Source organism: Corythoichthys intestinalis, chromosome 6 (genome assembly GCF_030265065.1).
Source record: "Corythoichthys intestinalis isolate RoL2023-P3 chromosome 6, ASM3026506v1, whole genome shotgun sequence".
Lineage (NCBI taxonomy): Eukaryota > Metazoa > Chordata > Actinopteri > Syngnathiformes > Syngnathidae > Corythoichthys > Corythoichthys intestinalis.
Window position 1 is genome coordinate 23,485,475 of NC_080400.1, and position 16,706 is coordinate 23,502,180.

At 40.2% G+C, this 16,706-nt stretch overlaps 1 protein-coding gene across 1 annotated transcript in view; it reads right to left on the minus strand.

The window, feature by feature from the left end:
• Positions 1-261: 261 nt before the first annotated feature.
• The window catches only part of arhgap35a (Rho GTPase activating protein 35a), a 137,093-nt gene continuing 120,648 nt past the window's right edge, over positions 262-16,706 (minus strand). Inside the window, exons 6-7 of the mRNA XM_057839590.1 lie at positions 13,762-13,867; positions 262-4,967 (exon numbers count right to left, since the gene is read on the minus strand). Of these exons, the coding sequence (XP_057695573.1) occupies positions 4,487-4,967; positions 13,762-13,867 (587 nt within the window). The 3' untranslated portion in view covers positions 262-4,486. The remainder of the gene's footprint in view (positions 4,968-13,761; positions 13,868-16,706) is intronic.

Here is a 16,706-nt window from a genome sequence, read left to right on the forward strand (position 1 = left end):
TCCTGACTATTTTTCTTCACTTCCTTTCTTGGCCCGAGATGACCTCTTACAAAATGCGCTACTGCCCTCCAGTGGCCAGTTTTATTGCTTTAAAATGAGTTTTGAGCATTGTGCATTGCAGTTTAGGTGCAGCAGAACCTAGAGATGCCGCTTGTCAAAAGAAACGTAAAAGACGTATAAATACGTTTTTGGGACACTAGCCACGTTTACATGCTGACTTTTATTCATACCGATTCAAATCATTCCGAATGGAAATTTCAGATCAGCTGTTTACATGTCACTTCATCTATTCCGATCCAGCGTTTACATGTGACTGCCTTTATTCCGAAAGGACGTTAGACAACTGCCGTCTGACATGCGCAGATTAATCAAAACAAAGCGTCACGTTGCAAAACATGGAGATCGATCGTCGGAGTGCTGCTGTTTTAACTTTAACCCACTTGTTGTGTTTGTGGGGTCGTATCCGCTTCTGCTGTTTTGCTCTTTTTTTGCCTTGTAGTAGCCAGTTTTCCACCGGTTTCTAATCTGGTCAATGCTCCGGTCTATTCCGGCTTCGTGTAACCTCTCGTGAACTTTTTTAAATAGTTCACTGTTCCTCGTTTTACGCCCGTCTAAGCGAGCAATTATATTCAATTCTTTTAAAGTTTGAATTAAATACAATCTTTCCGCCGGACTCCAATTAGGTGCGCTGTGCTTGGAAGCCATGTTGCAAGTGACGTTACTTACGTCACAAAGTGACGTCACCATGTCAGTACGGAGCATGTGCAGAAAGAACGCAACCAGACACCATTCCGCTTCCCTGTTTACATGATATAATTTTACTTCTAATCGGTTTGAGAAAAGGAATATTCCACCCCTGTGAATCGGAATGAAATTCCATTCGGTTTGGGCCTGTTCATTCCGAATGAGGTGTTTATATGGAACACATTTATTCGGTTTGAACAAATATTCCGATTATAATTGGAATATTTGGCTCCATGTAAACGTGGCAACTGAAACAATTAAAAATAAAACGTATTTATACATTTTTGGGAGCAAATGAGTTAAGCACAAAGGAAAGACAGTTTTTCACACGATCATCTGATGTTGTCTGAAGCACTTTGATGTCTTTTTCTAAATTGCAGTATTAACTTGAGAATTCAAAAGTGACAAAACCCTCATTGTACAAGATTTCATTTATTAACTATGATACAGATCACATAAGGCCTTGCTGTATACACCATTCCCATCAAGACAAATTACCAGACTCAGCAAATTGACATATCTTTTCAGTATACAGTATTTCATTGTTTTTTTTTTCTCCCAATACGACACCACCTCTCAGAAGAGTTCAGAATATTATTTAATTATGTCTTAAATACTCCCGAGTGGTGAAACCCTCCTCTTCCTTTGTTGGGAAGAATTCATGCACTATAGTGGGCACCAAAGAAATTTTTTAAAAGCATTATTTACTATTAACATAAAAAAAGATTTTTTTCTTCTTCCTATCACCACAGACTAAAGAGGCAAAATGTTAGACCCTGGCCCACCCTGACATACCATAAAAAACTCATTCAATATACTGTTTTTTTTCCTCTTCATTTTTTCATTTTAACTTAACAGACATCTGTCATGTTTGCTTGGGGGGGAAAAGTCACTTTTTTTTTTCATTTATAGTTCAATTGTTCTGCACTGTCACCTTTTTTGTCCAGTCTTTGGCTGCCTGACAGTCAGTTCAACACAGATTGGACCCACTGGTTAACACACACTACCAGTGGTCACATTTCTCTCTCCCAAGTAATCATCCCACTCCGCTTGTCCCAAATCATGTAGATGAGCAAACAGGCTTACCCGGCGGGGGCATCGAGCAGCCGCATTCCTCGCCGTCACCTTTGTTTGGATCACGTTGCTGTCTGGACGTCTGCCATGCTCACCTCGTCCAACATACACACTCTTAATTCCAGCACACAAAAGCTTACACATACATGTACACAAGGTAGTGTTGTAATTCATATCTCCTGTAAAAGTTCAGTGATTGTTTAAAAGGCGTTCGGGCCTAGCTGGGAGGATTCAGGTGACCTTGGTGAGCATCTGTGTAACAATACACAAAGACACACTTCAAAAGCGGTTTGGATTATGGCTCTTCCGGAGCCCCCGGTCTCATTGGTTTCTACGGTAACAGCAGGACAGGGAAGGGAATTTGGGATGCTCTGTTCCGGTGGTGCAGACGGATGAATGGACTGTCTGTTCCCATCTCTTTTCCCGAAAAACAACAAGATCGACTCTGATGGGGAGAGACAAGGAGTTGTAGTGCCATGGCAGGGACACTAGGGGCAGTATGGCATAGGGGGTCAAGTCATAGGGGAAGGAAACTGAGCCTAAAAGAGCTTGTTTGCTATTCCCAGGGACACATGATTAGGTTATCAAGGTTATTAGGGCCACAATGGAAAAGTTTTTAAATAAGCAAAATACATTTGTAAAATGGTGACAATGTGACAAAATGCATTTTTCCCGGAATGTACATTTTGTTTGTAATCTTATCACTTCATTTTCAAATCTTACAAAAACTGTCACTGCAAGAATACAAATGGATTATAATGTCATAAAATTTACATTTTTTTTTCTACATACAGGCAAATTACAAGTTTAACAGGGGGGATTTATTTTACCGCATATTCATCATGAGAGGGAAAAAAAATCTGCAGTCTGCATGAAGTCGGAACGCAAGAAGCAATATGAATTCGCAAGAAAAAATTGGAGGAAAAACTTTAAATTATATATATATTTCCAAGATTAAACTGGAAATATTACAAGAAGCTAGCCATAGTTTTTTGTCTATATAATGTTGTGTTGCTCATTTTAAATTTCACAAAATGAGCAGTATGGAAAATAGGTGGGTGTACACATTTTTAAAATAATAAAAATGGTAATATGACAACAACAACAAAAAAACTGTATTAATACATTTCAGAAGGAAAATATATTTTACGGCTTTATTGACATTTTTTATCTTTTTTTTTTTGTTATGGGTGAAAAAAAAGTAAGTAAAGTAATTCTTCGACTGGTTACGTGAAAGGTTCCATATCGTCTGTATTAATTTTTCTTATGCTTCCCTAAGTCAGCCAAATTCGAACAATTCATTTCTGATATTTTAATCACAACTTTACAAATGTATTCTGAATTATTTGGGGAAAAAAACAAAAACAAATATGTGGCCCTAATACACCTTATTAAAATAAAGCTAAAACGAGAAACCAGTCTCAAAATTTCTTAAACATTATTAGCATTTTTAGAACTATTTTTAAAGGTCCAAATGGGGGGCGCTTGCAGAGAAGCCACTGTGTTGTGAGGATGCAACTTGTCAAAATTTTAAAAAATATTTTTTTAAAGACAACATATAATGCTTCACCATTAAAATATCACCTCTCGAAACAAGTGCGCCATGACAGAGGTGTGATGAAAATGACCTAGCCGCAGACATACTCTTCTGCTCGATGGGAATTAATTTGTGTAACCATTTGGGATATGTTTTTGGGAGTGAGATTCTCCTAATGTAAAATATGTGCCTTGGCTCACAAAAGGTTTGATAACACAGTCTTAGAAAAAAAACAAAGCGGACATGAAAATATCAGCAGTGAAAGATATGGTGCAACGCCCATGTAGTGGCTGCAATACCCCGATTGCTCCTCTAGATGTCAGTGGTGTGCTCCCAAAAAAGCGAGTGAGAGGAACGTGAAGTCACAGCTCTGATAATTAAAAAAAAAACGTGCCTTGAAAGTGCTAAGAAAAGTGCTTTTTGAACAAGGTCCTTACTTTGAAAACTGGCACACACACGCAGGTTCAAAAAAACACATTCACACATTGACTGTTTGGCAACAGAAAGACGGAAACATTAGGTGTGGGCCGACTTAAAAAAATAATAACAGTAACTTGGTAATCACGCTCCCATCCAGATCGAGCGTGAACATACAGTATATTGAATGCCAAGGGCGTGAGTGCACCCATGATCCTTTGCCCTGACGATCTGCAGATCCGGTTGTTTGAGTTTTTTTCCCTCCTTGCTCTCTCTCCGTTGCCTGGCAAAGAGCCTCGAGTGAAACCGTCTTTGTCTGTGTGCATGTGTGTAGAGACAAGAATTTGAGTGAGCAAATGTGTGCAAGCAGGGCCTCTAGCTAGGTAAAAAAAAAAAAATGTTTCGTGGCCGTACATGTGTCGATAGTGTCTTGGAGTCCCGCCCTGAGTCCTTCCTAGGTCCCGGCAACATCTCACTATTCATTGTCATGTTGTTCCCCTGGTTAGGTGACAAGGAGAGGGGGAAAAATAGGAAGTGAAGTGGCCAGTGGGGGCCTTCTATACAAGCACTCTTCTCCCAAAGTATCTCACTGTACATACTGCAGATACCTCAATGTCATCTTCCCACTTCCTGTTCCTGGTTTCTACTAGTCCTAATCTCTTTCTGAAGCACTCATAAATCTCTTTTTTGATTTTCCCTTGATCCCTTGGTGTTTCACAGCGTGTGTTGTTCCGTAGGTGGGTGGTGAGGGTGCAGGGAGGGTGGCAGAAGGGCGGGGAGAGGTAACTGGGGGGTGGGTGGCGGGGAACGGGGCGGGGATTGGTGGTGGTGGTGGTGGTGATGGTGGATGGGTGGGCCGTAGTGAGGGATAACTGGAGGAGTGGCGGGGAGGACGTAAGGTGTCGGAGGGGACGGAGCCGGCGAGGAAGAGTAACCGGCGGCCATGCACGAGTACGCCGAGGTGCCCCCGCCGTAGGAGAGCGTAGAGGTGGGCGAGCCAGGAGGGCCGTCGGCCAGAGGTTGATTGTAGAAGAAGTACGCACATTGATGGATGAAGCTCTCGATGATTGTCTGGTAGGTGCGTGTAGCCGTCAGCGCGTCCATGGTGGTGAAGTCGGGACGCATCAGTGTCGGCCAGAAGCAGATGGACAGGTTCTCGCTAGTCATCAAGTTCAGCTTGCTGTTCTGACTCACCCTGCGGAAAACAGATCTAATGTGAGTCCTTGAGCTTAGAGCTGAAACGATTACTCGAATAATTCGAGTAACTCGTTTTTAAAAATGAAGTAGGAATTTCCTCCGCCTCGAGGAATCGTTTTATTTTGCCAGCTCTTGGCATGATGTTTTGCCTGTACTACTTTTAATGTGTCCCAAGGCGCTGACGTCACGTGCGTACAGGAGGAAGAGAGAGGCGATTGATATATTGATTTCAACCACGCATGAATATACTGTAGAGGTAACGACGAAGAAGCCGACGAAAGAAGTCAAAGGCACCAAGAAAAAGAAAATGTCAAAAGTGTGGGAGCATTTCAAGCTGGAGACGAAGGCGAACACTGTATCATGTGTTCACTGTAAAGGCCGAGTTATGCTTCCGCGTCAGACCAACGCAGTCAAGGAAGACCTAATTTACGACCCTACGCCGTAGCCTGACGTGTACATATTGATTTTTCAAACCCTGGCGTCACGTTAACGCGTATGACGTGGCGGAAATGGACTGTGATTGGTCCGCTCAGACTGAGGTTTCCGGTTCAGCGTGAAATCACCGCCATTGTAAAACATTTTTCTACACGCAAAAATGGAGAAAGCCGATGGGAGTATAATCGAAGAGCAAGTCTCGTCAAGGCATAATAAAGATTGCCAAATGGCAAGGTGAGCGATTGAATAAAGAAAAAAAAAAATGGAAGAACCACAGAGACGTGTGTGTTCAGAATCACGAAGCGGTGACCCAGTCGGCCAAAAATTGCCAGCTTTTTATCACTTTATGTCGTATTTTTGGTTGGTGCACTTCATCATTTATTGTGTACATACAGTATGTTTGCTGTGAGTCTGTTGACTTCTTTACATGTCACACTACAAGTATATGAAGAATAAAGCACAGGTTTGGTGTCAAACGAGTTTTTTTCATGTTTCATTTTCAAAAACAGACAGTTCACACACAATACATCATCACTGATTAAGAGTGCCTCGGTGCTTTCATCATAACGTTAACATCAAGGCTTCCAACGCAGTTTGGGAAGTTCCGTAGACGCCAGAAATCTGCTATGACTTCCCACTGGCTGGTTGTAGAACACGGCACACAAATCGGGCTGGAGGGCTTTGCAGACCTCGGACAAAACGCTGGACGCAGTGCTCCACGCCAGTTTGAAGCTAGCCGTAACTGCTAGCTGGTTTTCACCCGAGGCTAGAACTCTCTATGCAGCATCAAAAGTTGGACAGACCGCCTCAAAACCACCATCCGCATCGCCTGTGCCTCAACATTTGTATGATCAACATTTATGCAATGTTGATGAGCTAAAGATCCACATTCAAGCGTTCCATCTAGCATTGTTTATTTTTTTTCTCCGGTAAACTAGACAAGAGGAAGTCAACAAGCATGCCCCAAAACCGTACAAACATAACGACACACCCCTCTAGTGGCTTGGCGGTGAATTACAGAGCAACGCGTCACCTGGCCGGAGAACCATCGAATGTCGAATGACGCTGTAGTCGCTGCGCCGTCACCGCAACGCGGGAGCATAACTCAGGCTTAAGACAGGCGCTTGCATAACACTACCCCCGCCCGGCCACGGCTACCCGCAGCCCCGCTGACGCTTCAGCACCCCTGGCTGGACCCCATAACCGATGACCGCCCACGAAACCCGGGTGACACCGCGCAACCTGCCCGCCTAGCCCCCGCTCCACCGAAGCCACCCCGTTTACTCAGGACAAGGTAAGATTAAGTTAATGTAGCGCTAATAAATAAGATTAACGTTACTTTACCTTGCTAACATAACGTTAGCCCTGTGGAGGGCTAGTTTTCTATTAATTAATACTACTGTCGATGCGCGGCTAACTGGTCCTTCATATAGGCTTGATTTAATCTGTAAAAAACAGCGCTGTAGTATGATGAGGGTGTGAACTAAAAACAAACCAAAAGGTAACTCTCAGTTTTCGCTCGGTAGTCATTGATGGATAAAGCACCAAGTAGCACTGGTACCTAATGTGCTCCAATACAGCAGATATTACATTATTATACATTTATTTTGAACACTGCATAAAGTCAAAATCCTATCTTAGGACTTAAAATTTTGACTTAAACCTAAAACATAACTAGAACTTAAAATAGCTTGACACAAATGGAAATTCAATTGAAACGTGGGAAAAACACCTAACTTTTAAGTGATATGTGTTCAATCGTAATGACATTTTTAGGTAAGATTTTATTTATTTATTTATTTTTACATAAAATCTTAAGTTTTTTGAGTGAAAGCTGTGAATTTGTTGTTTTTTCTAGTCACATCTGAGATGCAATTGTTGGCTGTTTTCAACAATGCATTGTACACCTAAAATAAAGACATTGATTGTCTAAAAATTGTTCAATATTAGGTGAAATGTCTTGTTTTCTCATGTATATTTATAATTGCTCTTTACCCCCCGCCCTCCCCAAAAAAGTGTTTTATCCGATTAATCGATGGAATTTTCAGTAGAATACTCGATTACTAAAATATTCAATAGCTGCAGCTCTACTTGAGATCAAGAGTTTACAGGATCAGGAAGTCAAAAACAGCATTATGAGAAGTTAATCATTTAGTTTTACTGCCTGAACAAAAGAAAAAAAAATCACTAATGTGTTAGCAGTTATTTATAAATGAATCCAAAAATCGAAGAGTGTTGGAAGAAAAAATAATTTATTTATAGTTAGTGAAACCTTAAAAACATGCCAATTAAGAAATAATGGTGATTATTATTATTATTATTTTTTTAATGACGTTCTGTAAATGGAGTCCTCTTGTACGAATGCATTCTTGAAATCTGCTGTTGAGATTCTTTATTGATTCCTCATCTAACCTGGGATACTGTGAATTTTATCCTGAATTCATCATGGTTACTAAAACGAAACGTTGTTTACCTGGTCAAAGTCACTGTCTCGCAGTTCTGCCACTTGTTCATGTCTGCCAATATGCAAAAATAGCCTTTTTTTTTTTTTTTTTTAAAACAGTGGTACACAGCAGATTTCAAGAATGCATTCATACAGGAGGAAACCATTTAAAGAATAGGAGTGGGAACCTCTTGGTACCTCACGATACGATACGATTTGCGATACAAAGCTCACGATAACGATTATCTGACGGTACAACGATTATCAATACATTGGTCAGGAAATCATTCTACAATATTCTACAAACAACTAATAAACAGAAAAACGAGCTTCTGCTGTGAATTGGAATGAGTTTATCATTAGTAAACGTCCAATCCGTTTGAACTGGGAGGGTGGCAGCGAATGAACGTCTATGGTCGGAGTGGCAGCCAATGCCCGGCAATGAGGTAATTTTGGGCCATTTAAGGTCATTTACCTGTTCATTTTCAGTTACTTCCTGTTGATTTTAGGGTATTTTATGGGTCTCTTCCTGTTTTATTTTGAGAACGGGAAATGACCTGGGAATCACCCAAATGAATAGGCATTGAATCAAACTCAACAGAAAATGACCTGTAAATGCCCTAAAATGACCAGCAAGTGACCTGTAAATGCCCTGAAAATTGAACAGAATGACTGAATGCGCTGGTTTCGAATGAACAAACGTTCCCAGTCTAAATGGATTGGGTGTCGAGCACCGTCAATGCAGCCTTAGAGTTAACTGAGACACTATTATGTTGGAAAATTTTGGTAGCAACTTTTTGGTTCATTTTTATTTTTTAGACATTGACACATTTTCAAAACGAAATCTCGATTCTTGGCAGGAACATATCGATAACCTTTTGGGATACAAAGTATCACGATATATGACCATTTCGATATTTTGTCACACCCCTATCAAAGAACATCATTTTTAAAATGAAATCTCCATACTTTTTTCTTAAATGGAATGTTCTAAGGTTCCAATTTCTAAGAATAAAATATTCTCCTTCCATCATTTTTTGTTTTATTGGATTTTTAAAAAGTTCTCGTTTTTTTTTTTTTTTTTTGGTTACTCTGTATAATAATGAAGTGCATTACACAAAGGTCCATCAAACTCAAAAACTAACAGCTCATTGCAAAACATCTGCCAGTGATTAAAGTGCGATGCGCTAATGCTAATAGCACGGGCCATCAAAACATCACAGGACTCTTCTGGTAAGGACTGCAGATAATGACGCCAGGCGGATGGCAGTTCATTCTTTCGTGAGCAGCCACAGCACTAAGTGCCGCGGCTAATTGTAAGTCACCCCTTCAACGATCCCACCACACTCACAGCAAATGTCGACCACAAAAACGTCCCCGACAAATCTGTCTGATGACTCTTGTCGGCTGGTGTTCAATAACAACAGTGCGGTCCAGTCCAGTTCACCACATTCGAATTTTTGATGCAAAACCCTTATCTGGCTTGACAACAGCCAATGAATTCACCAACTAAGATGAAGATGAGAAATAACAATGCTGCAAATTGACATCCTTTGTAAACAAAAGCAGATTAGAATTCTTTCTATTGTTGAAGTTCCCATTTTGACTCATTGCTTGACACTTTTGATACAGGAAACTAGTGCTGCAACCAATTATCAATTAAGCCGAGTAATTTGATTAGAAAAAAGCTTTGAATCAAATTTTGCTGCTTCGAGTATTCGTTTATTTGATTGGTGTTGTAATGGTTTGTTTTGAAAGTGTTTAGTTTTATTGATTTGAGTGGATACACTGCCCGTTAGTGGCAACAGTGAATATGACATAACTCATTTAACATGACTGAATCCAGCTGCTCCCTGCTAAGACCAACGTAAGGTAAGTTTTTATTTGAGTTAATGTTTTTTTTAATGCATTCGTAATTTAGTTTATAAGTTTATTTAGCCATTTTTGAAAACGTTAGCATTTTATAGCATTTAAGCTAGCGGACTTTTGTGATGCAAGTTAGCCAATTGTTCTTTTTCTTTTTTCGTACTAAGATTTATTTAGTTATTCTTAAACCGTTTGAGGCCCTTACAGTGGTACCTCCACATACGAAGTTTATTCATTCCAGGACCTTGTTTGTAAGTCGAAATGGTTGTATGTTGAGCAGGACTTTCCCATGAGAATACATTATAATTCCATTAATTCGTTCCACAGCCCAAAAACCTCTACTAAATACTGCTGGTACTATTACAAATGGCAGTTACACTGTTGGTTTGGTAAACTTGTTAGCATGTTCTTTATGCTAAGTTATCTGAATAACTTTTAATAGCTATGTTATGCTAACATACCGGCCACGTTCGCGTTCTGCCTTTGGATATGTGTGTTCAATTGTATTATTGACTTTTTTTATATTGAAATGCATGCTTTTAGTTTGTGGCGCTTTCACGTCCAAGTGGGGGCGCACTAGCACTTGTTCAAACGCCAGAAGACGACGGACAGCTACGCAGCTCTGAGCGAGTGGGCGAGTTGGCGATAGAGAGAAAAACAGAGCTGCGAACCTACGTTCATTGTTTATGCTTGTAAAATATCTCTACAGAGGCTAGCCTATGTGTATCATCTTTGCTGTTGTTGTTGTGTGTTTTCCACCCGCGATTGGACACTTAGAGCCAGTTGTGTGGTTGTTTGAACGTTGTGCTAATGCTAGTGAACGCATGCTAACTGTTTGTGTCATTGCTATAATAGCAGCTAATTATTATTTATTCACGTTGATGCGAACCTGTTTGGTATCGAGGATGAAATCAGTATTATTTCTATTTTTAGTTTCACTCTTTAAATGATGATGTCATAACGACGGCCAAAATAAAGTCAGCAAATTATACGGACGTCCAGCATTGTCATTTGGGAGTTCGCTGTATAGCCAGGACCGAGCCGTAGCGTCCTGGTAAAGACAGTACATTCGCATTTCATTGTTCATGCATCATGTAACATTATCATACTGTAGACTTATTCAGCATGTTGTTCTCTATTGTATTTTTATCTTAATTGCCTTTCAAGATGACATATCTGTTCTATGTGTTGGATTTTATCAAGTGAATTTCCCCCCCCAAAATGCGACTTATACTCCGGTGTGACTTATATATGTTTTTTTTTTCCTCTTCGTTGGGCATTTTATGGCTAGTGCGACTTATACTCAGGTGCGACTTATAGTCCGAAAAATATGGTAAAATTTAATTTTAGCGAGACACACAGTCAGCCCTCATGATTTACTTTCACGGACCACACAAAATTATATGGCTGGCTGGATCTGGCCTCTGGGTTTGAGTTTGGCACCTGTGGCCTAAAGTATTGAAACAGGAAAAGACTCCATCTTTAACTCCTACGTCTGTTTTGGCTAGTTATTATCAATACAACTGGGCAGCAGTGTTGTTTTCGTCAACGATGACGATAACGAAAGTATTTTGTCAATGCACAATTATTTTCATGACGATGACGTCACGATGACATGCTAAAAACGTGTCTCGGGAGACTAAAACATGACGAGATGGATGCCAGTTGTAGTCTAACGAGACGAGAACGAGATGAAAATTTGCCTTATTTTCCATCATATATTCAAAATGTGTGACATTTTCTTATCGTATGTGTATTTAGAACGTTTTTCAGCAGTGTTTGGTCGTTTCACTCATGTGATGAGCTGCCCCCCCGCTCCACACACCAGTGAGTAAGCGTGTGCCAATTCCAGGCTCCTTTCGTAAAATGTGTCAGGTGCTGCTTGGAAAGTTTTGCTTTCTTATCTTGGCTAGATCTGCCATGTTGCTTTAGCTTTTAAAGATCTGTGACAAGTGATCATCACAAACTAATATAACGTGTAGCGTTAGCATAGCGTTCGCGTTAGCATTAGCACTTAGCAGGGTGAGTGTTAAACTCGTGGAAAACGTTTTACATACTGTTCAGGTGAGTTTAATTGCAAATAATGTGCCGTTTTCCTGATGAGTGTGTATTATCACGAAGATGGTGACGTCCTTGAAGACACCAATTATGTGCTTGTCTGACAAAGTCAAACCTTTTATTTAATTATTGATTTATTCATGGACTAAAACTTTTTACGTTTATAGACGAAAATATTTTGAGAATTGTAGACTAAAACTAGACGAAATTTGAGTTTTTCGTCGACTAAAACTAGACAAACACATTTTGAAATGACTAAAATATGATTAAGACTAGTAAGTGTTTTCATCCAAAAGACTAAGACGAAAATTGAAAGGGCTGCCAAAAACAATACTACTGTGCAAAGTGGAGTAAGTAACACTAAGCAGAGAAGAGATATACAGTAGTAATAGCTACAGTGGGGAGAACAAGTATTTGATACACTGCCTATTTGTATCATAAGTTCTCTTCAACTGTGAAGGATGGAATCTAATACAAAAAAACAGAAAATCACGTTGTATGATTTTTAAATAATACATTTGCATTTAATTGCATGAAATTAGTATTTGATACATCACAAAAATCGAACTTAATATTCGGTACAGAAACCATTGTTTGCTATTACAGATACCAAATGTTTCCTGTAGTCCTTGACAAGGTTTGCACACACTGCAGCAGGGATTTTGGCCCACTCCTCCATGCAGATCTTCTCCAGAGCCTTCAGGTTTCGGGGGCTGCTGCCGGGCAACACGGACTTTCAGCTCCCTCCATAGATTTTCTATCGGGTTCAGATTTGGTGACTGGCTAGGAGTCTCCAGGACCTTAAGATGCTTCTTACGGAGCCACTCTTTAGTTGCCTTGGCTGTGTGCTTTGGGTCGTTGTCATGCTGGAAGACCCAGCCACGACCCATCTTCAGGGCTCTCACTGAAGGAAGGAGGTTGTCAGCCAAGATCTGGCGATACATAGCCCCATCCATCCTCCCCTCAATACGGTGCAGTCGTTCTGTACCCTTGGCAGAGAAGCAGCTCCAAAAAATGATGTTTCCGCCTCCATGGTTCACGGTTGGGATGGTGTTCTTGGGGTTGTACTCATCTTTCTTTTTCCTCCAAACACGACGAGCCGAGTTTATACCAAAAAGTTCCATTTTGGTGTCATCCGACCACATGACCTTCTCCCATTGCTCCTCTGGATAATCCAGATGGTCAGTGGCAAACTTCAGACGTGTCTGGACATGCATTGGCTTCAGCAGCGGGACCTTGCGTGCACTGTAGGATTTTAATCCATGACGGCGTAATGTGTTTCCGATGTTTTTTTTCAAGACTGTGGTTCCAGCTCTCTTCAGGTCATTGACCAGGTCCTGCCGTGTAGTTCAGGGCTGATCCCTCACCTTCCTTATGATCAGTGATGCCCCACGAGGTGAAATCTTGCATGGAGCCCCAGAACAAGGCAGATTGAACGTCAACTTGAACTTCTTCCATTTTCTCATAATCGCTCCAACAGTTGTTACCTTCCCACCAAGCTGCTTGCTTATTTTCCTGTAGCCCATCCCAGCCTTGTGCAGGTTTATTATTTTATTCCTGATGTCCTTACACAGCTCTTTGGTCTTGGCCATTGTGGAGAGGTTGGAGTTTGTTTGTTTGAGCATCTGAGCAGGTGTCTTTTATAACAAGTTCAAACAGGTGCAGTTACTTCCGGTAATGAGAGGAGAACAGGAGGGGTTCTTAAAAAAGAACTAGGAGCCGAAATATTTACTAGTTGGTAATGTATCAAATACATATTTCATGCAGTTAAATACAAATGTATTACTTAAGAATTATATAATGTGAATTTCAGAATTTTTGGATTAGATTCCGTCCCTCACAGTTGAAGAGAACTTATGATACAAATTACAGACCTCTACATGGCTTGCAAGTGGGAAAACCAGCAAAATTGGCAGTGTATCAAATACTTGTTCACCCCACTGTATAATCATCACTGCACTCAATGGTGGTCTTCGACCTCGTCACTCACTTGTTTAAGTGGCTGGTAACATATTTGAAGACCTCATAATTCTCCCGAGGAAAGCGGAGGAGAATGTCCTTCATCGTCTGGAAGCGCTGCTCCCTATCGTTGATCTCTGAATTGTAGAAGAGAGCGAGAGGGGAGAAAAAAAAGGATAGGTAAGATTAGCAAAAGAGCCAGGAAAATATCAAAGAGATGTCACGGCGGGAAAGAGTAATGCAAAAATTAGCGTACAACATTGGAAAAAGTGCGACAAGAGTAATGAAACCAATTTGGCTGAGCTCTCCACAAATAATACGTGCAGTGATTTCATCCTACAACAGTACACATCTCACATGATTTAAAAGGATGCCAAACAGTGACACAAAGACCACACACATTTGAGAGAACAAGAATACCACACATACGACCACTGGAGATTTTATGAACATGCGCGCACACAAAAACACACACAGATAGGGTGTGTTAAGACTGATGGCAACGGGGAGTGAGTCAGAAGAGCTGACGTCACCCATCTAACAGTTGGTCTCGTGTGTACTGTATATGTGAACGGGGCGGACAAAGCAGCAGATGTTCTCCTCTATGCAGCACGCATGATTTACACGCAGAGAATTGGACTTTCTCATTCCTGCCTTGCGGTCACACTGGATCAAAACCACATTTTAGGTGGAATCGCAATGCGTGGAATCAGGTCCACGGGGAATTGCATCCATGATCAGTGACCAAAGTGCAATTTCTTACATTTCCGTTACGGTGACATCAGCTCGTATTGGATGCAGCACACAAGCTAACACCTGATTTGTTATCATCAGTTGCTGGAATTTCTTGTTCAGCATCCTACAGTTTAAAAAGTCAATTGAGTGGCTCATGGGTGTGGAGTCGAAAAATAATGAGCAATCCAGCAAACATTGTAGTAAGCCGGGGAAACCAAATCAGCCGTTTTGGGCCACTGTGAGCTAAAAAGCATTGTGATGCAATGGATGTATGATCGGCTATGAATGGCATGGATGCTCACAAGAGCTTAAATTGTAAAAACATTTGTCATGGCAATCACATTGTATATGACAAGCCTTGTTGCGCCTAATAAAACGGAACGATAGTTTGGTAGCTATCCATAGTGGAATGAATAGCATGCATTTTCTTGCCATCTAACACTCGCCACCTATTACTCATCTAAAACAAAGCCCTGTGTTTAATGTACCTGCAATGCCTGCTGGGGTATAACTGTTTATTTGGCAGAATGTTTAATGTTTGTATGATAGAGGCGATCCCTCTGAGTGTTCACACAATGAGGTATGTTTTGGTGCAAGAGATAAATTAGTGAATTTGTGTTTAGCAGAAAACTAATAATACAGTACTTAACATTTAGTGAGTGACATTTGCCTCTCAATAGGTAGGATTATAACACTGGCCAACATTTTTCTTTTCACTTTTTGGTGCATGATTTGAAGAAAAAAAAAGAAAAAAGATTCTATACAAATTTTGGTCACTGATTTAAAACATGCCATCAGTTTTTCTTTTTCTGTAAACTTTAGTTTTCGTGCAGTCAGCATTTTTGATAGTCTTATGTTAATGATATTTTCACCCAACACCAGCTTAACCCTTCAGTCCTTTGCACAGTTATATACATTTTTCTGTATCGTTGTCAACATTATCTTGTCATTGTTGACTAATTTCCACATAATGGAACAAACATGGCATAACAGGTATTATTCTGCTACATGTTGTTTACTCAAGGCATAAAATTGTTAAAAAATATCACTTTTCAATGATTTTGCATTGCACAAAAAAGTCAATCTTGATTTGAAAATTAACAATCTTACAAGAGAAAAAAAAAACATTGGACACTATATAGGGCACTTATGAGGGCACAGCGTCCATTTAAGTGATGGCCACTATTTCACACATGAATCTCTCAAGTTATAAAGCAGGTGTGGGCAATCTATTCCACAAAGAGCTGCAGTGGGTGCGGGTTTTTGTTCAAACCGATTAAGGCAACGTCTACACTACGACAGATAATTTTCTCCAGGGTATTTTGCCGACTATTTTTATACCTGTCCACACTTACGTTTAAGGTGCGTTACATTTAAGGAGCAGCCTCATATGTTAGTTCATCGCCCGCGTGGTTTACCTCTGAACCGGGTACTCAATATTCACCGGCGGCAAATTTCTAAATTACTACACCTTCTAGACTGTCATTATTTTGTGATCACATTTTTTTTTTCATGAACGCAATTGAACGCATCACGCAGGAGCGAGAGTGAAGGAAGAGCACGCTTGGCTTTTACGAGCAGTCGCCGAGTTGTGATTGAAATGACGTATTGGCCCGAATGTAAGACGGCCCTGATTATAAGACGACCCCCTCTTTTTCAAGACTAAAGTTTGAAAAAAGACTTTTTGAACACCAAATTTTTATACAGAAAATAATTACAGTACATCCGAAACAAAGGATTATAACAATATATTTGAGAGAAAAAGCATGTTATTTTGCCTCATTCAAATCTTAATATCTGAACATTTAAATATGTAAACTTAAGTGCAATCACATTCGTAAATGAATGACTTCTGGTTTTTGAAATGTAAATAATCTATTGTGATAAAACAACAAAATTGCAATAACTGCATTAACCATCAAAGTGAAGTCTAACTGTATCTGTAGTCTTGAAACAAATCTGATTAAGGAAAAACATTGCAATAAAATAACGCAAACTTGTGAAACTTGAGAGTAGCTGAAATCTGTCATGACAGAACATCGCTTCAATGATATCTGGCGCCATCTAGCGTCGTGAATGGCAATAACGTCTAGACCGCGAATATAAGACATCCCCCAATTTTCAGTCTTATTTCAATGCAAAAAACACCGTCTTACATTTAGGCAAATACGGTAAATCTTTAGAAAACAACGAAAGCCTGACATCGTTACTTGGGACGTTACAATCGATGATCAGTTGCGC